The following is a 27,166-nucleotide window of genomic DNA, read 5'->3' as shown; positions in this document are numbered from 1 at the left end:
GCCCGTGCTGCTCCCATCCCCTACTCTCATATCCAACCTCTTCTGCCGAGCCCAGACTTCACCCCGAGGAGGCAGCTTATGCACAGCTCAGCTTTATTTTCTCTTTTTAGGTGTAATGGCTTTTTCCCCCTCCTTGTAAGAAATAGTTTAACGCTTCCTAGAGCTTCTGCTGACACCTCCTTCCTTCCTCCTTTTGGCCCGTTTGTGCTGCCTCTTTGGGGATGGTCAGAGGATAGAGCCAGCAGCACCGGCTCCCGGAGGGGCAGAGGAGGAAGACGGGGTGGCCGAGCACGGGAGCTGGCACGGGGAACCCGCTCCGCTGGGCGGTACTGGGCTCGCCACTCCTTCGAGCGAGGGTGCAGGGCAGCTTTCTCACCTCCTCCTTGATCCCTGCCCGCTGCCAGGCAGAGGCGGCTCCCTCCCAAGGCAGGCGAGAGTCCCACACGGAAGTCGGGTCCCCGCTGGGTTCACACGAGACCTCGGGCGAAGGAGCTGGGGAAGGAAACCGCGCTCTGCGGCGAAACCCCCGGAGCCTCGCAGCGGGTCCCGCCTGCGGCCTCGGCTACGCCGCCCGCCCGACAGCTCCCGGAGACCTGCCCGGAGGAGCAGGAGGGAGGGGGAACGGGAAAGGCTCCCCACCATGCAGGTAGGAAACAGAAACTGCTCAGCTATCTCCAAGAGGTTGCTTTTCAGCACCTCTCAGCCACCTGTAGCTTGGAAACGTGGGACACTAAGCTTCGATCTCTACCACTCGTGTGCTTTCAGCTTTTAAAGCACGCAAAAAGCGCTACAAAACTCCCGTTCCTCTTTCCAGTCAGCAGTCTCATTCCTACCATGAACGTGCGACGGGGAAAGCGGGGCGCGCCGCGGGCTCTGCAGCGGCAGCGGCCGGGGAGTGAGGCAGAGCCGAGCCCCCCGCACCACCCCGAGGCGCAGCGGGGCCGGGGGCCCATGTGCGGCCCCGGCGTCGGTACCAGAGCCCAGAGGGGCCGGAGGCGGATGGGTTGGACTGAGCCCAGATCTGTTGCTTGTACAAAGCCAGGCACTGCGTGTGGCAGTGGAGGGGGCAGCCCCAGGTGTTTCAGGAGCACCTGAGATAAAGCAAGGGGAGAGGGGGAGCTGTGAAGTTTTGTCTCTCTAGCTTGAAAGAAAAGATGCGGTTTTCTTTTATTCAAAAAAACAGGCAAACTCTCTAAAACTGGGGCAGCTGATTAATGTACAGGTGTACCGCCTGCCTGTTCAATTAAAGATCGTCGTATTTCTTAGGAAACGATGAGGTAAGGCAGAGGCACTCTAAGGGAAACATTTGCAAGAAACATGCATGAGATAAGAGCAATTTGATCATCCCAGTGTGGGTGAGGGGAACCACCCAAACCCTCACCGATCCACGACTAGAAAGGAAAACAAGGATGCCGGATCCTGCCAGGTCCTTTGCCCAAGTTACCCACCGAGGTGGTGACAGCCCCAGCCCCCGGGTGCCTGTTACCGTTTCTCTGAAGGACCCAGCAACCTCGCGCAGGGGACGAGGACCCACTGGTACAGCCGGAGAGAAACAGGCACACTTCAGGGCACGCAAACCCTTTTTTAACATGGAAATTCCTGCTTCTCATTGTGCAGGTTACTTCTCCTACACCTTTGCCCAGCGGGCTTCCAATCCTGCTCCAGCCACGGGCAGGAAAGAGCGGAACAGGCACCGTCCGCCTTGATAGCAGAGATGAGAGTCCAGGGTTTATACAACCGCCTCGGAGCAGAGGTGGCCTCGCCTGCACGTGGGGCCGGTCTGACTGCCTTGTGCTGACAGAGCGAAGCAGCCACAATCTGACAGCGTCGCTCGTCCCCCGGGACAAAAAAAATAGGTGTGGGAGTACTAGTGCTCCAAAGTCCCTGCCTTCTGCAGCTGTCCCCGCATACAGGCCACATCTGGCCCCGAAAGCAGGCTGGGCTCCTGCACAGCAGCCGGAGCAGCCACGGCTTAAAGCAGCCGTTGCCTTGCGAGGATCCAGCAGCCACCGTAATGAATTAAACCTGCTGAAATGCTGCTTTTCCGTCATCACCGGTTTGCAAATCCCCCTCGGCAGCTGAGTGTTACCGCTCCGGAGGTGGGCGCTGGGAATTGTCCGTGCTAATCTGCAAATAATTCACAAATTCCTCCCCATTTTTCCATCCCACGCAGAGGCGCTCGCGGTGCCTGCAGAGCGGGTACCAGGCGGCAAAGCGCGTTGCTATGGGAACACAGGGAAAAGCCAGACCCCGCTACCGCGACATCCTTATCGCCTGGAGCGCTGTACACGGGCGGCCTGAGGAGCATCCCCAGCGACTCTTAGGGCTTGGCTGGAAAATTAGAAAGCAACAAGTCCCTCTTGGGATTAAAATCAGTGCTTGCTATTTCAGGAACATGGAGAAGCAGGGGCAGGATCTGGCTGCATCAGGTCTGAGAGACCCGCAGTGGTAGGACTGGGAGTGCTGGTGCAGGAAGGGTGCTCTGCTGAAGCTCCGCAGGCTCAGCCCCAACGCTCTCCCCGCGGGGGGCCCTGAGGCACGGGCAGGGGCTGGTAGCACCATCGGGGGTCTGGGGGTAAGGCTTCCGATACGCCAGCCCCCCAGCCTGCCCACCCAGACCAAGCCCCATGGCTGGATGCGTCCCATTTGTGAGCCTACCTTGGTAATCCCATCAGCCTCTTTCCCGGGAATGGATGTGCTGCCCAGGGTGCTTTGACTCCCGAGCAGGGGTCCGTGCCTGCAGACAGTGGAGCTGGGAGCCACTGGAAACAGAAGCTGCAGTGCTAGCGGGTCCATTCACCTTGTCCCGAGCTCTGTTGGGGTTAACACCAGCGGGACAGCCGTGTGGAGGTGCTGACCCCAGTGGCACCTAGGAACAGCTTGAGCCCCCCCACCTGCGGAGGGTACCCTCCTCCCCGTTGCAGGGATCCCCAGTGGAGCTGGAGGGCCGGCAGCCCCAGCAGGCAGCCTTTGCGGGATGAGGCTGGTGCACGCGCGGGCTGAGAGAAACCAGCCAGGCAGGAACGAGACAACGCGCCCTGCGGAGAGATGGTGCCACACCAGATCTGCACCAGCATCAGAGCATCAGTAGACGGGGCAGAGCCCCGGCGGGACTCCTCCTCCCTCCCCTGTGTCCAGAGAGGGGCTCTTGGCCAGGGCCAGGGCGAGCTGCCGCACCAGCTAGGCACTTACCCACCTGGGGAGACCAGCCCGAGCCAAAACCCAATTCTCCCGCCCCAAAGCCTGCTCAGGGCTTTGGTGGAGCAGAGCACAGAGCCACAACCTCCCCTCTGCATCTTGGCCTAAATTGGGGCACCGTTTAGCAGTGGGAAGTGCTGGTCCTTACTACAACAGCACCTCTGGGGGAGAATATCCCTCTTCTTAAGCCTTTTCACTTTGGCTTTCTGTTGGTCAGTCTCCCCGTGGCCCTTTTGCTTTAGGGGAAGCCAGGGCCCCAGCTCCACGCGAGAGAGGATTTGGCATTTCTGCCCTTTCCTCATCCCGGTCTCTCCTGCTCTCATGGCCTCATTCTTCAGTGCAAGCTTGGGATCCAGATCTTACATCAGGGCATGGTTTCACCACCAGCACTCTGCTCCCGAGATTACAGCTGGATCAACTTGTCTGGCTGGCCGCTGTTTCAGGTCACAGCGTCTTTGGTGTCAATACTGACTGATGACATCCCCGTCCCCTGGCAGCTCCTTCCCGCTTCTGCGCTGCGTCACCGTGCCCTCGGGAACAGCAGCATAACTGTTCGTGGGGCTGCACCATGAGTCACATCAGAGAACTGCAAAAAAACCCCAAAATGCTGTTTGTAAGATGGGATCCATTCCCTGCCCCGTCACAGTATGGCCTCCAGAGCGTGTCTTTGTTAAACCCATGGCATTCACTGGGATCGGGAGCCCGGCGTGCTCTTGCGAATCCATTGAAAGACTGATGGGATGAATCCCCTCTCGCCTGAGAGGGAACTGTGGCTGCAAAACCAGGCTGAGATCACGTCAGGGAAGCCAGGCATAGTGGACAGGGACAAAGTTCGAAGCTGATTTGCTCCAGTTCTGGACGCCCACCAGGTCCAGGCCACCCAAGGGTGCTCGCTGCAGCATCCTTCGGCGGAGGGGCACCCCAGGCTGGGAAATCACGCAGGGCAGAAGGCAGCTGCTGCCGCAGGGCCGCCTTGTTTGCTTCGTGCACCCGCAGAGCCGCACCGCTTCGGTGTCCGAGCATAATCAGGCTTAAATAGTGAAGGTGAGAGCTGCGTTCGCCCCTGCGCAGCCTCCCTCTTCACAGCCTGTAGCGCACGGGAGGGAACCGGGCAGAAGCCAAACGTCAGCAGCTCATCTTCCCCTCTCTGTCCCTCGGCCGCAGACTGCAGCATCCGTGGTGTCCTCCAAGGACTCATTTTTCACCTGCTTTGCTGCAGCCGGCAGGGTTGCACGAGCCTCTGGTTGTCCGTGCCCCACTCTCCCTTCACTGGAATTTAAAGCCACCTTCCCCACCCTTGCCAAAAAGCTAACAGTGCCCTATCTGAAAGGAACAACCGAAGAGGGAAAAAGGTTGATTAAAGATTGTAAAAACCACAGTAGCATGGAGAGAGAGTGAAGTGTTGACACTCTTCCAGTACAAATGTCAGGACAACTGGGGAAACAAGAAGGAGCAAAGTCCAGAGCAGAGGGAGATTTTTTTTCCTCCTGCCTGGCTCCCGTGCGACCCCCGGGTGCCATAAACGCTGGGCATTACGTGAGTTCAAGAGGAGGCTGCCCGTGCTCGTGGAGCAGCAGTCCCGCCAGGATCCCTGAACACGAAGCCATGTTTGGCTCAGGAAGACCCCAAACTGGAGAGCGGGAGCCTGTGGGGGTTTCAGAGAAGCCTGCTCGTGCCCTGCTCCCTGGGCACCCCCTCGTGCCTGCCGGGAGAGCAAAGCTGGGCCAGGTGGATCTTCATCTTATGTTGTAACGCAATTTTATCGACATGGGCTCTGTCTTTTTCGATGGACGGCAAGTGCGACCAGTGACACACCCTAGAGCACCTGGACGCCAGGCGGGCTTTGCCGATGGGCAGGTTGCCGTGTACCACAACAGAGCACTGCTCACCTGCGCTCACCGCCCGGAGCGGGGCAGCTGGATCCCGATGCCCCCGGCAGGCTCCGACCCAGGGCATCGTGATGCCATCCAAACGTTTGTAGGGAGAGATTTGCTCCGTGCCCAGAGGCGGGATCTCCCAGGGAGCCCGCTGAAGCCTCTGCTGGTTTTCTCTTCCGCAGGACGATATTCTGTTAACACCCTGGAGGGATTATCCTGTCGAAGACACGGACCCATTTGCCCCCCCGGTAAGCTTTGCTCCCTCTGCACTCACAGTGAGTTCAGCACAGCTCAGAGGGGAGCGGGGCAGTCTCAAGGCAGCAGCTGCCTCAGTTTCCCCACCCCCATTCTCCTGCCCCCTCCCAGTCCCAGGGGACCTCTACATGGTCATGATGAAGGTCCAAACCTCTGAGAGGCTGGCACTGAGAGGCAGAGCTCTCGGCTTGCCACCCCCCTGAATTCCCTGGTGTTTTCTGTGGGCAGGATGAAGAGAAGTGGGATTTTGTCCTGGTAAGCGACATCCACGAAGTGGGCAGCGAGAAGGAGATCAAGAGGAAGAAGTTCCTGGATGAGCTGAGCAAGAAGGGGTTCACCATCAAGGTGAGGGGCTGTAGGAGGAAAGGCAGCGGATACGTAGCTCTCTTGTGGTACCCAGGATCCAAGCCTGGTTTGGGCTCCTGCTTCCCAGAAGATGGGAGAGACCTGAACCGTTGAGCTGATCACCATATCAGTGCTGGAAAATAAACCACTTGCTCAACCAGGGGAGACCCAGCCCCAGGACTCGCGTGGCCCCTGGCCCTTGCGGCTCTGCCCCTTTCCCTGCCCCTCTGGCTCTGCCACCATTGTTCTAACAGCCCTTCTCTTCCACCCACTAGAAAATTGAGGACAAGAAGCTGTTTTATGGAGTCCGTGCCCCAAAACAGATCTTCCGGAAATACCAGTGGCTCCTGAGGAACCCCGACAGCAGGCCGCAAGACCCCGACGCCCATCATGACATACCAGTGACCACCAGGTGGGTGCTGAGCCGGGCTACTGCCTTCCAGTATCTTGCACTCCCCTTTCTCCGCACCAGCATCTGTTTCCAGCTCCGCTCGCAGTTGTGCCAGGCTTTCCATTTCCCGCAGAAGGCCACCTCCACCTACCCTGTGCAAAGCTACCAGCTTCCCACTGTCCGCAGCCAGCTCCCCATCTCTTCCCCCCTTCCCTCTCTGGGTTCTGGTGCACACCTTCGCCCTTCCCTCCCCTGTTTTCCAGGGCCACACAACACAAGTCTGTGTCCCCAGAGCAGCCTTTAACCACAGTTTCTCCTTGCTCAGGATACGGATCGTGAACTTCATCCTGCAGAACACGACGACGCCCGACCTCGGTAAGGGAACGGGGCCAACAGGGGTGATGCTCACCGGGATCTGCCGCAAGGCTCCTGCCCTGCGGTGGGCGCGGGCATCCCCAGCTGCCTCGCCGCCCCGGGGGAGGGTGCAGAAGTGGGGAGAAAGCCAGGGTGCAGCTCAGAGAAGGAAATTTGCTGCTGCATCCAGAGGCTGGGAGATTTGGACTGCGGGAACCCACAACAGCCCTCTACTCCCTCTCCCCAGACCCCTGGCCTCAGCTGCCCACCGCCACTCTCCTGCGTCCCCAGAAGAGCTCACCGCTCTCTGACACCCCAGGACAAGCAGGGCAGCACAGGCTGCTGCCTTTCCAGCTGCCTTTAAGGACCTGCCTACCTGGCTTGCTCCCAGAGCCAGCCACAACGCAGCCTGCGGCAGCCCGGCAGAGCAGCACAACCGCAAGGATTAGTGCTGATCCCTTTTGAGTAGCTCAGCCTCTCCCAGGCGTTTGGTTTTTTTGGGGTTTTTTTTTTCCCTCCTCAAAGGCTCCAGAAAAGGGTTGGGGTGATTCTGCCTGGCAGGGAGCACCTGGGGCCAGAGCAAAGCTTCACTAATCCTCTCCGTTCTGCTCTGCTACCAGAGAAGCTGCACGACCTGATGAAGAAGAAGGTCTTTGAGGCAACGTTTCCCCTGCATGAGGTGAGGCTGAGCACATGGGTGCCTGGGAGGAAAGGCCACGAGAGGCGAAGGAGCAAGACCGGGTCGGGGAGCCCTTTGGGTAACTGGGGCTGCTTCAAGACCTCTCTGGATGACGGGCAGGACAAAGCTCCCGACAGCAGCCTGGGAGCTGGGCTGGGGATTGAGGTTGCCCTGATATTCCTGTATCCAACCAACTTCTCTGCTCTCCAGAAAGAAGAGGTAAGGGAATTCCTAAAGGAGAAATGGGCTCGCTGGAGAGATATATTCTGCCAACAGCCGATTGAGAAGATCAGGTAACACAGGCAGAAGAGGCACGGCAGATCCTTCTAAGCAAGAAGTCCCACCTGAAACCCCGAGAGCTTTATGCCCTTTGCCAGGCTCCTGTGTTTTCTTTTAAATCATTAGTTTGAACCTGGCTCTTCTCACACACACTGGGCTGCTTCTGAAGCCTGCAAAGATCTTACCCTAAGGGGTATCCAGGTGGCACTGAGCTCCATCTGCTAGTTTTGCAGCATGGAACGGCCCCCGCATCTGCGCGGTTTTTAATTAGCCCGATTCGCTTTCAGCCATGCACTCCCACCTTCAAAAGGAAGGCGAGGTGGGACCAGAGCATCAGTGCAGCATGTCCGGCCCGAGGCGGGACCTGGGGCGTTGACGGCAACAAGGGGCTCCTGTAACCACGCTAACGCTCAGGGGAGAGCACAGCCCTTATTTTGAAAGGGGAAGAAAACTAACTCTCTGTGGTCAGGGGAAGGAGGGCAAAAAGAACTTTATGCCACTTCATGAAGTTGTCAGCGGGCTCTGTTAGGGAGATGAAATGTTAAAATGGAGGCATGCTCTCCTTCCTTAAATGTTTGTTAGAGTTCACGAGGCTAGCAGAGGCACTAGGGACGCTTGATGCCTCCGTGGTGCACAAAGTCAGACAACTCATCCTTTCTAAGGCCAATGCATCCTGATCTGTCGCTATCACGAACGGATTCAGCGGCTGAATATGACACTGGGGGCAGTGGGAAGAGTGTTGGGTCTTTTGTTTGTTTTAAACAAAGGCCAGGGAGAACAATGCCACCTTTCACTGCTGGCAGAAAGTTAATTCCTCTGGAATACAGGAGGGGAGGCAGGTCCACCAGTCAGTAGTTACCTTCATTTCCTACCCGTGCCTCCAACCTTCTTCCCCGCACCAGAAAAACTGAGATACTGCCACCATAAGAATGAGATGTGAAAGTGCTGCAGGGAGATAGCTGAGCCCAGAAGGAGAAATTGCTCTGGTCTGAGAAACACCGCACCTCCCTCATCTTCCTCGAGCCCCCTGTTTCTAAAATTATTCTGTCGACACGGATCGTGACTCGGTTTCTCAACCGTTCCCACCCCTCTTACCTGGCATACGGTCAATATGAGCACACGCAGGCATCTCCCCTTCAGTTAGACCCTCTGGGCTCCCCTCACGGAGAGGCAGAAGCAGGGCTCGTGGGACCGTGCCCGCTTCACAGGGAAGTGGCCATCGGCAAGAGTGGGTCTCCTTGTGGCATATTAACCAAGGGGGGAAGAAAAAAAAAAAAGAAGAAAAAAAAAAAGAAATAAAATCTCACTCCTCAGCCACCAGGTTGACTAAGAACAGGAGAAGCCTTCTCACAAGCTTCTCCAAACCCCCGCAGGACAGCGTGCCCTGCACCACGCGGTGCGGAGCGAGCCAGCCCCCCAACAGCCTCCTGCTGCTCTCCGTCCCGTGCTCACCTCTCAGCCGGCGCCGCGCTCTCAGCCCGTCTTTGCCGTGCAGCCCCGCAGTGACGCCCGCGAGGCACTTCACTGCATTGCCATGCAGCCAGGGCGCAAGGAGAGCCAGCTCGCTCGCCTTCACACACTGCTGCTGCTGAAACCCCCTGGGAAATGCTGCACGCTTGGGGTTCCTCCAGCTCCTCTACTCCTTTGGGCTGACTCTCCCCGTCCCAACAACATCCCCAGCCACGCAGACAGCACTGCCCCTCCTGGACCCGATATCCCTTTTGGGGGGACGAGCAGTTTCTAGTGGCCCCGAACAACGTGGTCTCTTCTGATGGCAGCAAACCACGTCTCACCTTTCCTTCTAGGTGCTATTTTGGTGAGAAGGTGGCCTTGTACTTCGCCTGGCTGGGCTGGTACACCTGCCTGCTGGGAATCGCTGCAGTGGTCGGAATGGTGATCTTCGTGGCTGGGATTACTGTTTTCAGTTCCAGCCAGGTGAGGTAAGGCAGCTGGGAATGCCAAACGCATCCCGTTCACGAGCCTTTGCTATGCACGCGGCTTTGAGCCACTGTTGTTCCCCTTTGCTTCCCTCTACGCCCTTCTCTCTAGCAAGGAGATCTGTGAAGCCAGCGACACCATCATGTGCCCGCTCTGCGACCAGAAGTGCCCATTCTGGCTGCTCTCCGACACCTGCACCTACGCCAAGGTAGGCAGCCCCCTTCCCAAGACAGGCTCAAGGCAAAGGATGGGGAAACGCTCCCGGCTTGTGCTGTTCCCACACCACTAGAAAGAAAAGCTACCCCAGCAAACTGGCTACAACACGCAGGAAACCTCCGCCAACCTCTAATAAGGAGGAGGTATAGCCAGATGGCGGTCTCCATCACCGCCAAGGAAGATTTTACCACTAACAAGTCCCAGCATCCATCCCCTTCCTGCATTTTGCCCTCCTGCAGCATCTTTACCTGTCTCGGGGGGGACCAGGGTGGCAAGAGGACCGCTGAGCGCAGAGGCCTCCCCCCAGACCCCGAGGTGCCACAGCCCCCGCACCCCACTGCCCCCATCACGCTCTTCCTTGGTCTTCTCCAGGTCACTCACATGATTGACAACGAGGGGACAGTTTTGTTTGCCATGTTCATGGCGATCTGGGGTAGGTGTCGATGTCTTGGTGCCAAGCGCACGCAGCTTGGCAGAGGGAGGAGCCCACTGTGGCTTAGGGGGAGAGCAGGTGGAGGAAAATGGGACACCGACACAGCTTCACCACTCAGGGGCTTCTTAGTCCTTATCTCCTCCACTTCCAGCGCCATCAGCTCCCCTTCCAGACAAGGCAAGGGACAAAATCACCCCAGCGATTTCCTTCAGCTCCCCAAACACTCCTTACCTGTCCTGCCTGAGAGCTTTTACTCCTTCACCCACCACAACCTCCCGCAGCGCACCCAACAGCCCCTCTAGCTGGGCTTTTCCAGCAGCTCCATCAGCAGCTGCGGCTGCAGGAAAGAGGGACCGCCAGACCCCTCATTAACCCTCCCAGATTGCGGCACGGTCTCTTAGCTGCTGTGGAATAAGCATGGCAGACCACTGGGCTCTGAGCTGATGTGATCCCTTCACCGTATTAGCTACACATCTCATTTGGCTTTACGACAGCCCTTTCAGCTACAAACACCACCGCAGGTGTGGGCCGGGTGTTTCACCTGCAAGACCACGGTCCTAGCAGGTCACGGACACAGTCTTGCCTGTCGCCATGGGCTGGTTTACACAGGGCCAAGCTCAGGAAGGTCAATCCAGATTAACAGACGGGGTGGTTGTAAATGGATTTGCAGTGGTGTAGCCACGCTGCGGTGCAGTGCAGGATACCTGCTGCTCCACTTGAAAGGTGTATTTTTCATTAATCCAGAATAATGTGTTTGGCTGGTGCCATGTAAACACACCCACCGCAGCACAACAGCCCTGGTGCTTACTCTGGTTTATGCCAAATCCCCTACAGACACCAGAGCTGGCCTGACTCCCTGGGAAAACTCACCTGCACCCCTCCATCCCCACAGCACTCACTGCTGCGTGTCCAGGGTCCTTCCCGGTGGCTGAGATGCAGAGCTGGCTCCCTGCCTTTCATGGGCCAAGGGTAGACCGGGCTGATTTGCCATCAGGTTGGATGGTAACATGGCTATCCGTCCCGCTCTGTGGGACGGAGGGGTGACTTCGTCTCCAGAGCCACCCCCGAGTGTCACAGCGCTCTCCTTCCCCCGCCAGCCACCGTCTTCCTGGAGCTGTGGAAGAGGCAGAGAGCCACTGTGGTCACCGACTGGGACCTGTACAGGTGGGATGAGGAGGAGGTGAGGATCCCGTCTTTCCTGCTTTGTGCTTCCCTTTTCAGGGCAGTGGTCAGCTGGACCTACAGAAAAGACACATCACGGGGACCCCCTTGCCCAGCTTGATTCTCTGTAGATGTAAACATCTAATGGAGACAGTTAAACAGCAAAGCCAACACCTGACAGCGCTGGGAGAGACAGAGCCCTCCAGAGAATTAAGCGGATACTAGCCACCTCTCTCCATTGCTAGTCACCTCTCCACCTGCACAAGGGCTTGAACTCAATCAGGACTGGCCACACTGTTGTGGGTTGGGTTGGGTGTTCATCCCTGTCCTTCTCTGGTGCTGCTCATCCCATATGTCCACAAACACAATGACCCCTGGACTTTCCACTACCTGGGCACAGCTCTGCTGGACCCTTTCTTTCCCATTTTTTGAATTTTTTTTTTTTTTTTTTAAGGAGGAGCTGGCTATGGAGCTGATCAATAATTTGCAGCATGAACCTCGGCAGTACCAGCACTCCTACTTCCGCAGCACCATCGTTCTCCTCTTGGTTCTGGTGATGGTACGTGCCAGGGCAAACATAGGAAGATCTGGTTTAAGGGCACGTGGGCTTTCCTTCTTCCTTCCCTACTCTGCTGCAAGAGCAGCACCTCAGAGCCTCCTATTGCTGGAACAAAGGCAGGAACCAGGTTGTTAGGGCAGGCCCGTGCCCATCACAAGGATCCAGGGGCCTCCCTACGCTCACAGCTCCCTGTGCTGATGGCAGAGGCCAACCACCCTTTGGGGATGTGGGCTGAAGGCTCTGCTCTTGCAGTGGAAGGCTGTGAGGATCAAGGCAGTAACACAGAGGGTAGGAAGAGGCAAACCCTTGACACCCTCGTTTCTCCCTGTGGGCCAATGGAGAGAGTCTAGAAGTAGTTTAGGTGGAGACATCCACCTTACGAACCTCTCACACTTAACTGAAGAGCACTGGCTTGCATTTGAGGCCATGTCCAGATGAGCTCTGGTGAAGAGAGGCAGGGTTTGAAGGGCTGATGGTCCTCAGGCGGGATGGGGCACGTGCCCTCCATGCATGGCTTCTCACCACCCTGTTGCCCTCCTCCACAGATTGCCGTGCTGATCGGCATCGCCCACGCACTCGTCATTTACCGGGTGATAGCAACAGCTCTCTTCACCCAAAGCAACTTCGAGTTTGTCCGTGAGCAGGCCACCACGATGGCAGTGATGACGGGGGCCGTGCTGCACTACCTCACCATTGTCATCATGACCAAGGTGTGGAGCGAGACACGGGGCGGGCAGCAGGTCTCTTTGCTTTTCCACCATCAACCCTCCCCTCTCGTTTTATACTTCTCTCCTGCAGGTCAACAGGCGTGTGGCCCTCTATCTTTGCGACCTGGGTAAGGGAAACTGGGGGCTGTCTCCCACCTGCGCCCGCACCCCGCGGCACCGAGCTGCCCGGCAGTACCCAGGGACTGCAGCGCAGCACCCCCTTGGTCCCCAAACACAGCCAGGCTGCTGGCCCCTTCCCTTCCTCCACCACCACAAAGCATCTACCGGGCAGCTCTTGCCATGCAGGTCCCCATGGGAGGCCAGCAGCCCTCCAACAAGCTCATCGGTGGCCCACATGCTGCCAGCTGCCTGTCCCACAGCCACATTACGCTTTGGAGGGGCAGTCACCTACGGGGCTGAGAGCCAGCATGAGCGGGAAGCCACCACGGCTGCAGGAGAGCTCACAGCATGGTTCTCCTCCCAGCTGAAGGGCCCCTTCTCCCCCAGCTCATGGCTCTGAGGGACCTCCCTGCTTAGCTGGGCTCAGCTCCATCAAAGGGCTCAGGTGAAGGGCAGGGCAGGCTCCATGAGGGACAGAGACACCCTTCCAACCTTCAAAGAGCTGCTGTGGCATCCAAGGGGGAGCAGGGCAAGGTCCTACCGCTCTGTGACCAAGCCCCTTCCCCAGAGAAACCTTGCTCCCTTCCCCAGAGAAACCACGGACCTTCTCCCAGCGTGAGAACAACTTCACTGTGAAGATCTTCACCTTCCAGTTCTTCACAAACTTCTCTTCGCTCTTCTACATCGCCTTTTTCCTGGGACGGTGAGTGGTGGCTGGGGGCCCAGGGGAGCCTGGGTTTGGGGCATACATCCCCAGCTCTCCCCAGGGTCTAGGGACAGCCCACTCCCTCTACCCTCCCCACCAGGTACAGGGACACCATTTGGGACCTCAGGAGGGCCATGACTTAGTGGGCATAGTGGGTGGGGGAAGCCCCTTGCCTCTCCACCAGTGCCCAGAGGATGCTGCCCTCCATCCTGCACCTGGATGCTTATCCAAGGGGGTCAGCAGTGGGGCTCAACAGATATCGCTGTTGTTGCTTCCTTGCTCAGGATCAACGGCCACCCGGGGAACTACGTGCGCATTGCTGGCAAGTGGAGGCTGGAGGAGGTGAGGGACTTGCCATGAAGCTCTCCAACCCCACACCACAACTCCTACTCTTCCTTTCCCTCCTGCCCAGCGAGGCTCTGGGAATCTCAGCTTCCTCCTATAGTACCTGCCCTGGCCAAACAACCCCTCGGGCCTGGCCGCCCTGCTGGCAGGGCACAACTCCTCTTGTCCCTTCGCAGTGCCACCCCAGCGGCTGCATCACTGACCTCTTCATCCAGATGGCCATCATTATGCTGCTCAAGCAGACCATCAGCAACGTGATGGAGTATCTCGTCCCGTAAGCTTTCCTCCAGCCTGTGCTGTGCTCACTGGTGCTCCTGCGCGTTCAGGACAGCTTCCCAGCTCTTATAGAGAGTAACCCTGGTCTTTGGGCCAAGATTTCCTCCTTTTCCTTCCTCGGGTCTCCAGGGCTGGCGCTGGCAGCCATTCAGCCCTGCTGTCCTCTGCAGGCAGCCGTACAAATCGCTCCCTCCCCTTGCAGCTGGATAGCCCACAAGATACGCAAGAAGCAGCGGCGCCCCAAGAAGAGAAGCATGATGTTAGGAGAGGAGGAGGAGGCCGAGGACCCCTGCAAAAAGCAGTGGCTGAGCAACTATCAACTCAACGAGGTCAACATCTTCAGCTTGTTTGACGAGTTCTTGGAGATGGGTATGTAGGGCAGGGATTCGAGTGAGGAGGGATGCTGGGTGCAGAGCCACGTGCCCTGCTTGGCCGGAGAGAGCCTGATGCCGGGGGGCCCACACATAGGCAAGGGAGAGCTCCAAGACCCAGCTCCATGCCCAGCCCTGCTCCAAGAGCTCTAGCACACCAAGGAGATCATTCCCAAAACAAGGGAGAGCAGACAACTGTGTTGGTCTTGGGCCCCCGCCTAGGACCTTCCTCTCCTCCCAGGAGTGTCAAGGTGATGGCTGTAACCCCAGGGCGGTCCCTCTGCCCGGCTGGCCTGTGGGGCCCCCACAGATCCCCCTCTCCAACAGCCCTGTGAGAGCTGGGTGTCTCCCGTGGGGGTGTGGGGTCCCCAAAACAGGTCTATCTCCCCCTTTCACCCCTGCAAAGCCCTTCTGACACAAGCCACAAAGCAGGACAAACACAGACAGCAGTCAGGACCTGGTGGGATGTCCCCTCTGCGGTGGCTGACCCCAGCACCTGGCATTTTCCCCCTCCGCAGTGATCCAGTACAGCTTCACCACCATTTTCGTCGCTGCCTTTCCCCTCGCCCCGCTGCTGGCGTTCTGCAACAACCTCTTCGAGATCCGCCTGGATGCCATCAAGATGATGCGGCTGTGCCGGCGCATGGTGCCCAGGAAGGCCAATGACATTGGTGAGATGGGGCCCGAGGAGCACCCTCCTTCCAGCGCTGCTGCTTGCGCAGACGGTGCTGGTGTTAAGCCCTTTCCCCAGCGTGAAGCCCTCGAGCATCCCTTTGCCAGGGACTGGTATCACTTCACCGCGGAGGCAGGAGAGCACAGGGACAGCTGTGGACTGGGGAAGGAGAAGGCATTTCAGACCCTGCAGATGCTGAGGGGCAGCTTGGAGGCCTCCTTCCTTGACCTCTTCTGGCCATGCCAAACCTGTCCCTGAGCTGGGGCTTGGTCTGCAACCCTTGAACAGCAGCAGTGAGCTGTCAGAGGGGCCTCACCGACTGCTCCTCTCCCGCAGGAATCTGGCTGCAGGTCCTGGAGGCCATCGGCATCCTGGCTGTCATCGGGAACGGACTGGTGATCGCCATCACGTCCGACTTCATTCCCTTGCAGGTCTACAAGTACACATACAGCCCTTGCATGACGGAAAACAGCACTGGCATAGAGTGAGTGCTGCCAGTCGGCTGCTCGCAGCCCTGCCTGCGGTCTCCCTGCCTGCCTCAGCGCCACCGGTGCAGAAGTGCGAGGTGGCTGAGCGCTCCCCCGCTGTGGGGCAGGGGAACGGGGAGCAGGGGAGGGTTTTCAGGTGGCACCGTCTTCGGCATCCCAGCCGGCCTCCTGCTCACATCATCCCTGTGGTGGGTAAACTGGTACCCCTGAATGGGAAGAGCACCATGTAATGTTGGAGAGCTGCAGGACTGCCTGGGTGCCTGCCCATGCTCTCTCCTGCCCTCCCCCTTTTCCTCCAAGCCTTGGCTCACTAGCCAAGTTCAGTCAAACTGGACAGAAGCCTCAGAGATTTTCATTTCCCCCGGGCTTTGTGAAAACAGGTAGCTAGGGAGGGGAGGGAGGGCCCCAGATGGGGACTGGCTTCCCCAAAATGGGAGGCTACAGTCTCTGCTCAACCATACTACTAGTCACCTGAGAATCCACACACCAGGGAAACCGTAGAAACGAAAGCTGCAGACAGACAGGCTTCGTAGCAATCAGAGGCCTTTGAGTCCCCTAGAAGACACAAGAGCTGCAGCTTCGGGTTAGGGCATGCCACAACCCCCCAGCGTGGCCACGAACCAGGAGCACCCCCTCCACCCCCGTCTTTCTCCCCTGCAGCTGCTCGACTGGCTACATCAACCACAGCCTCTCCGTCTTCCGCATCCAGGACTTCGAGCCACACACAAAGGTGCCTGAAATGCTGCCGGCATTTGTCAGGAGCGAGATCAAGGAGTGCAGGTAACAGCAGTCCATGGCCATTGCTCGGTAGCATTCCCCCATCCCGAGCCCGTTACCGTGACATCCAGCCTGCAACCGGGGAACGGGCAGGTGGTAGAGCAGGGCTTGGAGGCAACCGTGCGGAGGAAGCCACCGGGGCTCCTCTCGGACCCCCAGGGAGGGAGTCGAGGCAGGGCGCGACGCCTGGCGCGGGGGGAGCCTGGGCTGGCACCGACGGGGCTGTGCTGCAGGTACCGGGACTACAGGAACGCCGACGACTACAGCTACACGGTCCAGTTCTGGCACATCTTCGCAGCCCGGCTTGCCTTCCTCATCCTCTTTGAGGTGAGCACCTGGGGAGGCAGGATGAGGCCGGGGCAGTCGGGGGGATAGCGGCAGAGGGGAACAGGCTGGGTCCATGCTACTCGCACGGGCCACGTTAACCAGCCCGGGGAGCTCCTCAGTGCCCGGCGGCTGCCTTTGCTTTCTGCAGCACGTGGCTCTGTGCGTCAAACTGATCGCAGCCTGGTACGTCCCCGATGTCCCTCAGTCGGTTAAGAATCAATTTCTGGAGAGAAAACACAGCAACCTTCGTAAAGAACTGAGGTGGGTGATGCCCCAGAAGGCGTCGGGGCTGCCGTGCTCAGAGACGGCACGGCCTGCAGCAGGAGACCTGCCTGGCTGCAGGCTCCGTCCGCTCCAGAGCCCCACGATCAGGCTAGTGCTCACCACCACCACGGAGAAGGTGGGGCTGTGAGCTCCCATCCTCAGGGCAGCTCCTCCATCACCCTTTTCAGGGTAGCTTCTCCCCCAGCTTTCAGCCCAGCCTCTACTACCTGGGACCTACAGCAGAAAACGTTCTTCTTAAGAGGAGCTGCATTACCCATAAATGAGGATCCATCTCCCTCCATGCCTGTGGCCTCACTCACTAGCCCAGGTGCCTGGCTTTTAGGCACTCAGAGCCAGTGCAATGAGTCCCACCTGAGGCCTTCAATACTGGAGCTCACCAGCGGAAGGATCTGCTTGGCTTTGGCTTTTCCTTCAGAAAAAGCAAAGCTCCAAGTAAAAACAAGGAGCAATTTTGCCCACATTTTCCATTTAAACTTTGTTTAAAAAAAAAAATTAAATATTTCAGTTGGAAATGTAGCTGAGAGCCATAGGCTGGGCCGCCCTGGTGCTGCTGTCCTTCATGGACTGAGCCCCACTTTGGAGGAGGGCTCAGCCTGCCCCTCGTCACGGCCGCCTTGTCCCAGCTGCCCCCCACCCCAGCTGCCCCCCAAAATCCAGGCGAGAGCAGAGGCGAGCGGGGCTCAGGAAGCACCACGCTGCCACAGTTCAGCTTTCAGGCTCTGGCTTCCTGCTGACGGAGGGATTTCCCACAAACAGGGATTTTCCACCAACAGCGTGTCATTTTTTCTCCATTTATTTTTGGCAAAAGGCCCTGTTCCCACCCTGAATATTTTTCCACACCTCCCCACTGCTTCCCGATTCGGACAGTTCCCTTCCCCAACGCCCCTCTCCTTTCTCCCCCAGCATGATGGAGTACTCCACCGAGGTGTAGCCACCGCTCACTGAGGAGAAGGAGAAACACGGACTTGAGCCCCCCTCCCCAGCCCAGCAGTGCCGCGGGCACGGGAGGAACCACCGCGGCACCGCCTGCAGAGACGGGCCGCGCACCCCGGCTGTGGCCGAGCTGGGACTTGAATTGGGAAGCGACACCATGACGGTGGCTTCGCAGGAGCAGGATGCTTTCTGACTTGCATGGCCATGAGGAGGAAGAAAGGTGTGGCAGAGCCGGGGACGGTGCCTTCCCAGCACGCCAAGGAGCTTTGGCACTACGGACAAACCTCAGTGCAGCATCCAGCCGCCGTCGGGCGAGCGTGACGCTGGTCTGCAGGAGATGACCTGGCTTCCTCATCAATCACAGCCTTAACGCGCAGCTTGGCGTCACAGGAAAAGCCAGTTCCCTCCTTCCAGGTTCCCTCTCCAGCTTTTTTTGCACTTTGGCTCCTTTTTCCGTTGCCTTCAGTGACCTCCCTGCTCTTGCACTGCCGAGCAACTTGAGTCCTTCCTCTTTCACCACAGCCAGCACAGTCCTCCTCTCGGCACGGCTGCCGCCTGGCTGCGGCTCCAACCCGCTGTTTTCACGGACACTGGAAAAATGCAGTTGTCAGCCTGCCTGCGTTTCGCTCCGGGCCCTGCCAAGCCTCTGCATCTGCCCTAAGCACGCCCGACAGTTGTGCCTGGCTCAGCTACCACGAGCGAAATGGTAAATAAACGTCACACCCGTGCAGGCACAAGCGGCCAGCTCTTCAGCTGCCGTTGAGTCGCTGTATTCACGCTGGTGTCATCCCTGCCTCCCTCCTTTGCCATCCGCATCCCCCAAAGAAATCGTCCCCCCAGACCGTTTTTGTCCGAACGTGGGTAATCAAAAAAGGCTGGAGGTGAAGCGCCTGTGCGTAGCCCGCAGCCAGGGCTGAGCGTGGGCACCGGCTGCTGAGACACTTAAAAGACGTTGGCGCTTTGGCTGTGCACAGTGGGAAAACCACCTGTTAAATGTGCCGGGGTAACCGAAATACTGAGCTACACAGAAAATCCTGAGTGATAGGGCTGGTGAGGGTTATCTCTTCCTCCAAAGGACGACCTGCTAGCCTAAACCCGAGCCCCGCCAGCCTGCGGTTCCTCCACCTCTCGCCCTACGGCCCCGCAGCGCGGGCTGCGGCCGCCCCTGCTCCCTGCAGCTGCAGACAGAAGCGGGTTTTGCCTGCCGCAGAGAGCCGGGGCTGCCTCCCGCGGGGGCCGGCGTCACAGCCAGCACCCCGACTTTTCTCATACACGCATGTTCCCGGCCTCTTAGCCGTGCTCTCTGCCGGCTCTACCTTTAGCAATTCATTTACGGACTCGAGGCAGGGTTATTTGTCCTTAAGGAACAAAGTCTTTGTCATGGCTGCCCAGGAATGGTAACGCTGCCCAGGAACGATAACGTGCCCTCAAACACGTGCTTCTTCACTCGGCATCGGGTGCACAAACAGCCCTTGGATGCCCAGATCCCCCCCCCACCTCACGTCAGGCCCACGCAGCCTCGCTGAGCTGGGTTTGCAATGCACGGGGACAAAGCTTTTCTCTTAATTTTTCCTAATTTCAGCTAACGAGGAAGGCAGTAGCATGGGACAGGTGACCGTGGCTGTTTCCAGCCTTCTTATGGTCCTTGTAAACTCCAGGGCAAATCCACTAGAGCGTTTCAAAGCGTTAGAGTCTTTTTTCTTTACAAGAACCAGAAACTGCTAACTGGTTTGTGCGTTTAACCTCCAGCTCCACCCTTTCATCCCCTCCTCTGTAAAATGGCAATAGGAGCCTCCTGTGTCGGAGGTGAATTGTGGGGATAAAGGGAATGAGACGTGGGACCTACGAGGGTGCCACAGCGTGAAGGAGCTCCAAAAGACGCAGAGAAGCAAACCTGAGCACCACAGCTCAGGAACAACTATTTCATTAGGGCTGATTTGATTTGTTTTGTAATTAAAAGTCAGACTGGTCCAAGCCCCTGCTGTGGCTAGAGCCCCGGCGCTGTACAAGCCTGCGCAGTGACGCGTCTTCCTGTGATGAGACCGGTTCTCGCTGTAGAAAGCTGCACGGGGCGCGAGAGGCCACGTCGCTTTCAGCTCGCTTGAGAGCTCGGAGCAGCCGCGCACCTGGGGAGTCCTTGGCCCCGGTTTAAGAGCAAAAAGCCAGCACCTGCTGTGCCTCCTCGGAGAGAAGCAGCGGCTGTGGTTAAGGGTCTGTTACTGGTGGCACCTCAGCCTGTAGCAATACTCTCGTTTCTGGGTCTTGGAAGCGAACCCTGGTTTCATATTGTATCAATGGCCTTGGAACGCAGTCACCTGGCAGCTCTAAGTAAGTAGCTTAAATTTAATTAGCTGCAAGCTGTTAAATGCATCGAGAATTGGCTATTAGCGAGCTCACGCTAGACAGGAATTTTCACTCACCCGCTAGCTCGCAGGGAGCCGTTCGCGCCACAGCAGCGCCCGCTCACCTCGGGCCAGCGTGCAACAGCAGGCAGGACGGGCTCACCGGCCCCGGCGTGGCGCAGGGTCTGAAGGCGACAGCCTCCGCTCAAGAGGATTTTGGCAGGGGATTCAGATCCGAGCCGGGGCAGAGCCACCTCCTTCCCCAGCCGCGCCGACCCCAGCCATGGCCTGCTGGCAGGGCACAGCTCTGTCGAAGCCCAGGGCAGGGTCACAGCTCTTCCGCTGCTGACCCCGTAGCGCTGCCGGAGTCAGGACAGACTCAGCTTGGAGTCTGTCAGACTCAGTCTCAGAGTCAGGACAGACAGAGTCTTAGCTGGAGCAGGCTTATTTCTTTTTTTTTTTTCTGCAAAGGTGAAGTTAGAACCATTTTTCTCCAAGTCGGGGACTGTGGGAAGCTGAAGGAGCCGGTCCCAGCAGGGAGCTGCGAAAGCCACTGCTGAGGAGCCTGGCAGAGGTGCCAGGGCCCCGACACCACCCCGAGCCTCCCGTGCCGCTTGCGCCAGGGCCTTGCAGGGGGAAAACACCCTCGTTCCTCCCCTTTTTGGCCCCAAAGCGCGTGATTTCCCTGCTCAGTGGCTGCGGGTTGGGTTGGTTTCTCCTGCGCCGGCTGAGGCCGGTTGCAGCGCCAGGCGTTGGCGCTGGTACGAGCGCAGCCCAGGCCTCCCGTTGCTGCCTCGGTCATTAGCACAAGCGGGCAGCGGCTCTTCGCGAGCGGCCACGGCTGGGCCCGGTGCCCCGCGGCCAGCACCAGCCGGAGGAGCCGCCCTGCGGTACCGGTTTCACCTTGCAAAGAGGCTTTTAAAATCACGGAGAAGGGAACAGACGGGAGACCCCAAGGCGCCGTGGGCAGAGCCATCGGCTGCCCGGCCTCCCCCTGCCGCCCGCCATCAGTAACTCACTGTAATGAAGCCTGAGAGTATCGAGTTTGCCGGTGCTCAGCAAACCGTGGCCCCAAAACGCAGGCTCTCCCCGCGGCGCTGCGTTGAACAGACGCCCCAAAGCCCCCAGGCACACGCCAGTGCGAGCCCCCGGCTGCCGCCGTGGCCCGGGGAGCTGGTATTACCGGTGTCGGCAGGTGCTGGCTGCGGGTTTCCTCTTGCCCCGACACCTCCATGGGCTTCTCCAGCCATGGAGAGCCGGGGGGCTCCTCCTCTGCCTCGGGAGCCTTGTGCAACCTGCGTGCACCGGCTCCCCGGGGCTGCTGGGCCAGCAGGCTGGGTGGGTTGCCTTCCCCCTCCTTTTTTTTTTTTTTTTCCTCTTTTTTTTTCCTTTTCCCCTCTCCTAAAGCCAGAGTTATTTGGTTTTTTTCCCCCACAGGTTCAGGTGGAGACGGAGGTGGAGCAGCGGGAGGAGGGACGGCCAACCCCTCTGCGGGCCTGGCGCCCGGCGATTGGGGCGGCGGGAGAGCCTGGCGCAGGGCAGGGGCTGAACCAGGGAGGGGGGAAATAAATAAATTATTTAAAAAGAAAAAAAGAGAGGAAAAGCAAGCAGTGATCTGGCAGGTCCAGTCGGCTGGAGCGGCGCACAGGGAGGCGACTGGCCTGCGGCCGGGGCACCAGGGGAGCTCCCAAGGTAAATGCAGCTCTCCTCCGCGTCCCTTTCCGCGTCGATGCCGTCTCAGCCGGGGTCAGCAGGGTTTCGCCCTCTCCCCACAAGCCCTGCTGCTCCCCCCCGGCTCTCTGGCCCCGCTTCCCCCTCGGCGTACGCAGCCCTGCGGCTGCCCTGCCACCATGCCACCCTGGTGTCGTCTGCCGTGCGTGGAGTGCTACAAACCCGGGGTGTCCCCAACCCCAAGATGCAGGGAACAGAAGCGCACTGCTGCCTGTTACCTGTGCTCCTCCCTCCCTGGCAGGCAGCAGCCCTGACACCCAGCTGCCCTTTGGGCACCCGGCGCCATTTCACGCCCCAGAGCAAAGGGGCCCTGGCTGGCTGCGCCTCTCCACGGGGCGGGGAGGCGTTCAGGGCCTCCCCGAGGTCTCCGGCCAGTCTGCACCTTGTTGGGGCTTCCTTATTTCCAACCATCAGAGTGAAACGATTTACGAGCGACCCATCCGGGCAGGACCGAGCAGAGCCGGAGCATCCCCACCAGGCAGAGAAAGCCCCACGCCACCCTGGTGAAGCATCTCCCATCCCCTTCCCCGTGCGAAAGCCGGGCGGGCTGGCTCGTCTCCATCCCTTGCTCTTCCATCCCTGGCCACAGAGAAACCCAGTTAATACTTTAGGTATAAATCGCTTTCCAGCTGCTCAAGCTGAACACGTTATAAGCGTCCCTCGCGTACCTTGACCCAGAGTTTCACCCCACGCCCGGCGCCAGGGCTGCTGTGCCAAAGGGAAGCAAGGTGCCTCCGTCGCTGCCCACGGCAGAGCAGCGCTGCCGACCTCCCCCCTTCCCGTTCCGCACCAGCAGCAGAGACGCCGTTTCTCCAGGGACGAGCCCAGCCTCACCAGCCCTGCTGCTACCCAGAACCAGTTTGCAACCAAAAGCAATGAAGCTCTGTGGCAAAGAGGCAGCCGAGAGAGATTTTTATCCCTCCTGGCCCCAGCAGTTACGCTGGATGTGTTTACAGTCGTGCTGCCTTGCAGAAACACCGGCAACGTGACAACCTTGTTATTCCCACATCGGCCCCAGCGGACACACCGCCCGCACCGGCGGCTCTGCGGGTGCTTGGGGACAGAGGAGCCCAACCCCAGCACCGGGCTCTGCTTCGCCGTTTGCTCCTAGTGCCCCTTGGCACCGCTGTGGTTTATCGGCAGGTGCGGGGTGTCCTCCCCGGGCCCCCTCTTCCCGCGGGGCTATTGCAGCAGCACTGCCACCGATCGCACGATGCCAGCCGAGCCGGGGGCCGGTCCCCCCGGTCCCCCCGCACCATCCTCACGCTCTCCCCTTGCCCCCGCGGCACGACGTGCGGCTGTGCCTCTCCCCGGGCACAGCAGCAGGTTAGCAACCACTTGGCGTAGCTCAATGCTATGAGAGCTCACGAGATAGGAAGTCCGTGTTTCTATAAATAAACCGCCCTGCTGTTTAATTAGCAATTTCAATGGGCACGGCAGGCTGGAAGCAGCACTGGAGCCAAGCTGGGGTGTTGGTAGCATGAAGGGGGGCCCACTGAGCCCCCCAAATGCGGCCACGGGGGCGGCTCGCCGTGGTTTCACGGGGAGGTGTCGCACGCCCCGTGGCTGAGCTACACACATGGCTCCTTTCCCCTTGCTGGCCTCTGGTTTGAGCCGAAGCCACTTTTTTAACATCCTGCAGCCCCCGGTTGGTCATTAATCACCTCCCGCCTGTAAATTCGCCGTCGGGAAGGCCAGGCTGTGAGTCAGCGCTGTGGAGGGAGGGCAGGCGACACAGTGGCCACCAAGCCGTAGCTGGGACACGGCTCTGGCTTTACCCCAGAGCGGCGCCCGCCGCCCTCCAGACCCAAATCACTGCGGGGAGCGATGGGGACCGCCGGGGCGCTCCCTGTGCCAGCCCAGCCCGGAGCAGCCAGCGCCCACAGAGCCGTTTCTGATCTGTTCCAGGCCCAGCCTGCCCTGCGGCGGTGGCAGGCGGACTTTGCCCCCGGGACAACGCTGTGCCACAGGGGCCCTCCTGCCGCAGGTGGCCGCTGGTGATGCCGGCAGCTCCCCCGCACGTCGCCTGAGCACGCCATGGCAGGTAAGCTGCAAAATCAAAACTTTCACCCGTTTTCAGCTGGGAAGGACCCCTGGCTGGCAGGCACGGCAAGGGGTCCGGCTCGCCGCCCCAGCTTTGTGGGTGAGGGTCTCTCCCAGCCCCAAAAACCAGCTCAGCCTGTTGCAAAACAGCCGCAAGCGCTGCTCACTGCCAGACCCCCGCGGCAGAGCTTGTTTTTCTGGGGAAGCCGGGATGGCTACAACAGTTGCCCGCCCAGCTGGGAGGTGGCTCAGCCTTCCCATCCGAAACCCCCTTCCTGCTGTGCCCCCAGACCTTTGCAGTGTGCCCCCCAAAATCCTTGCCCCGGCCACCAATGAGACACTGGAGCTGGCGCTGGGGACCCAGATAGCGCTGAACTGCACCGTGCACTGGGCGGCCGCGGAGCACTGCGAGCCCGTCCCCACCTGGAGCAAAGACGGGCAATGGCTGGGCAGCGAGAGCAGCCAGGACACTACCTGGTAAGGAGCCTGCTCTGGGGGATATCCATCCGTCTGTCTGTCAGCATGGGTCGCCGCACGGCCCAGCCCACCGCGGTCCTGTCTCCCCCCAGGTTTGCCCAAAATGCCTCGGAGCGGCTCCTCGCCAGCGTCCTGCAGCTCAACCTCACGCACGATGCCGACTTTGGGGTGTTTGCCTGCTGGGTCAGCAACGCCACGGCCACCTTCACCCTGCGGCGAGTGGGTAGGGACATGCCGGGGACAGAGAAGGGACACCTCCAAGGAGGACCCGCTTACACAGGGCAGGACTGGCAGCCCCATGGGGATCATCGCTGCCTCTCCCAGGGCAGTGTATTGCGGCACAAACGTAGAAAACCTGGGCCAGGGGCCACCGGCCACACTCAGCGTGCCCTTCCCCGTCCTTGCAGAGGCAGCAGGGCACGTGCCCGCGGTGCTGGCAGCCCTCCTGGTCCTGGTGCTCCTGGTGCTTCTGGCCGGGCTCTATGTCCGATGCCGCCTGAGCGTGCTCCTCTGGTACCGGAACCGCTACGGCGAGCTGGAGATCAACGGTGAGCTGCCGGAGAAGGGCACGGAGGCGGTGCCCACCTTGGGAAAAGCCTCCCCTGGGCCAGGGGCTCACTGACGTGCAGAGCCCTCCCCGGCGTTACATCCCCCTTCCCCGTGGCTCTCCCCAGACGGGAAGCTGTACGACGCCTACGTCTCCCACGCCACCGCCCCGGATGACCGAAAGTTTGTCCACTTCATTGTGAAGCCGCAGCTGGAGAACCGCTACGGCTACAAGCTCTTCCTGGATGAGCAAACTATCCTGCCCAACTCCGGTAGGCACCGGACCCGCGTGGGGTCGGGCAGAGGTGCGACACCAGCACCTGGGGGCTTGAAATCCCTTTGCCCGCAGAGCCATCGGCTGACCTGATCATGAACGTGAGCCGGTGCCGGCGTCTCATCGTGGTCCTCTCCGTCGCATACCTGGAGCAAGACTGGTGCAACAGCAGCTTCAGGTAGGAGCAGCTCCTGCCTGCTGCCGGGGGAGAGGGGCCAGTGGGTCCTTTGCCCTCCTGCCATGTGCCTGTCTCACAGGGAAGGGCTTTGGAGGCTGCTGGAGCTTTCCAAGAAACCCATCTTCATTGTCTTCGAGAGTCAGTACCGGGAGATCGCCCACCCCGCCATCAGCCTGCTGAAGCAGCACCGGAGCGCAGTGACCTTGCTGGTGTGGCGAGCTGGCTCCATGGTGAGAGCGGAGCAGGACCCCGTCCCGCTGGCACCCCCATTTCCATCCCCAGACCCCTGTTTTGTGTCAGCCTCCCCGTGATGCTCCAGGGCTGCTCCCTGTGCTTCAGTGCTCCTAAAAAGCAGGTTGGGGCACTCATCTTTTAGAGGCAATTTTAAAAAACAACACCAGAAACAGCCCCAGATCTGGGTGCTCGCTCCCCAGACCTGCAGGAGCCCCGTGCCACTCTGGGGTCTCCCCCAGCCGAGGCGCCAGCCTGAAGCCCCAGCTCTCAGAGCAAAGCTTTGGCCCGTGGCTGCTGTGGCCATTTCAGGGCCAGGCTGGGTGCTGGAGCCCTCGGGAGCATTTCAGCAGGTCGGGCCGGTTTCTCCACCAGCGTGTGGGCGCGCTGCCATGCCGGGAGAACAGCCCTCACCTTGGCTGAGCTCCCAGCGTTGGGAAGAGTGAGCCGAGCCCCAGAAAGCCTTCCCCAGTCCCATGCGGGGCCGGGCTTGGCTTCGTGGTGGTCCCGACACAGCTCATCTCCTCCCTGCCCCACACAGACCCCATCATCGGACTTCTGGAAGGAGCTGTGCCTGGCCCTGCCCCGCAAGGTGTCCTTCCAGGGGACCATGGGGGACCCGCAGACCCAGCTGCAGGAGGACAAGGACCCCATGCTGATCCTGCACAGCAGCTACCTGGACAGCGGTGGAGACCTCCACCCAGATGGGGACCTTGGTACAGGTCCTTGTCCCCTGCTTCTTCTCCTGGGGGGGCAGATGTGCACTGCAGGTCACCTTTGGGCTTTGCTTCACCCTCCCGTGGCAGGCGGGCTGGGTTTAGCCCCTTCCCCACTGCCTAAAACCCACCTCCCCCCTCCTTCCAGGCCTCCGAGGATGCGCTTTCAGAAGCCCCCCGCCTCCCCGCCTCGGCGCTCCCATGGCTTCAGCTGCCGGCACGACGGAGGACACACAGCTGAGGGACGGCCAGAGACCCGAGCTCGACATCTCAGACCTGGGATCGCGCAACTACAGCGCCCGCACGGACTTCTACTGCCTGGTGATGGAGGATGACATCTGAGTGGGGCCACAGGCCAGCAAAGGCAGCGTGCCCCTTCCCTGCGGGGCCACACGGACACAGATCACAGCCAGAGGAGTCCGGGATTTATGATGGGACCAAAGCCAAGGTCTCGGTGGGAAAGACAGGAGCTGGCTCCTTCTGGCAGCACACTCTGTGGTAGAAAACCATCACCAGGGGACACCCCTGCCCGCAGTGCCTGGGCACCCTTGGGTGCTGGGCCCCCCTCCCTCGCCGTGGGCAGCAAGAACATTTTTCCTGCGTGATGGACAAGCGTTGGGATGGGTAATGCTCTCAGAGAAGCAACGTGCCCCAGTCCCAGTGGCTGCGAAATGCCCGATGGGAGCGGCTGCAGCACCCTCTCCCCCACAGGAACCCCCGTGGCAATAAAATGCTGCTGCTCCAAGCGGGTGTCGTCCATCTGCGGGGACGCGGGTGCCACCGGCGGGTCTCCCCCTGCCATGGGCAGCAGGGCAGGCAGCACTGTGCTGGGTCCCATCTCTGTGCTGCATCGCATCCCCATGCCGGCGTCCCCACCACGCTGACTTGGAGCAACGCCCGGACGCGGCGAGCGGGGTGGCACTGCAGGATGAGCT

General features: G+C 59.7%; 2 protein-coding genes across 5 annotated transcripts; both read left to right on the top strand.

The window, feature by feature from the left end:
- The first annotated feature begins 467 nt into the window (after positions 1-467).
- On the top strand, positions 468-18,464 carry ANO9 (anoctamin 9). Its single transcript, XM_087746687.1, has 24 exons — positions 468-646; positions 5,258-5,323; positions 5,559-5,675; positions 5,951-6,087; positions 6,392-6,441; positions 7,041-7,099; positions 7,310-7,392; positions 9,184-9,318; positions 9,428-9,524; positions 9,905-9,965; positions 11,063-11,145; positions 11,581-11,685; positions 12,231-12,395; positions 12,484-12,520; positions 13,104-13,215; positions 13,503-13,560; positions 13,740-13,837; positions 14,042-14,208; positions 14,729-14,881; positions 15,220-15,367; positions 16,032-16,151; positions 16,382-16,475; positions 16,624-16,736; positions 17,664-18,464. Exons 1-24 carry the CDS (start codon positions 641-643, stop codon positions 17,689-17,691), a joined length of 2,292 nt encoding a protein of 763 aa, XP_087602813.1. The 5' UTR covers positions 468-640; the 3' UTR covers positions 17,692-18,464.
- Positions 18,465-21,625: 3,161 nt separating this feature from the next.
- On the top strand, positions 21,626-26,990 carry SIGIRR (single Ig and TIR domain containing). Of its 4 annotated transcripts, none has more exons than XM_087746685.1 (10): positions 21,626-21,727; positions 23,675-23,810; positions 24,100-24,286; positions 24,379-24,509; positions 24,694-24,834; positions 24,961-25,104; positions 25,182-25,284; positions 25,364-25,514; positions 26,057-26,237; positions 26,380-26,990. In XM_087746685.1, exons 2-10 carry the CDS (start codon positions 23,804-23,806, stop codon positions 26,571-26,573), a joined length of 1,239 nt encoding a protein of 412 aa, XP_087602811.1. In that variant the 5' UTR covers positions 21,626-21,727; positions 23,675-23,803; the 3' UTR covers positions 26,574-26,990. The 4 variants fall into 4 exon arrangements, with proteins under 4 accessions (XP_087602811.1, XP_087602810.1, XP_087602809.1 ...); XM_087746684.1 differs by having other exon boundaries at positions 23,675-23,909; positions 26,057-26,231; XM_087746683.1 differs by having other exon boundaries at positions 23,675-23,909.
- The last annotated feature ends 176 nt before the right edge of the window (positions 26,991-27,166 follow it).

This window comes from Nipponia nippon, unplaced genomic scaffold, assembly GCF_047370975.1.
Source record: "Nipponia nippon isolate SJK-2023a ecotype South Korea unplaced genomic scaffold, ASM4737097v1 scaffold_10, whole genome shotgun sequence".
NCBI classification, from domain to species: Eukaryota; Metazoa; Chordata; class Aves; order Pelecaniformes; family Threskiornithidae; genus Nipponia; species Nipponia nippon.
Note: the sequence above shows the minus strand (reverse complement) of the source record. Positions and strands in the feature narration are given on the sequence as shown.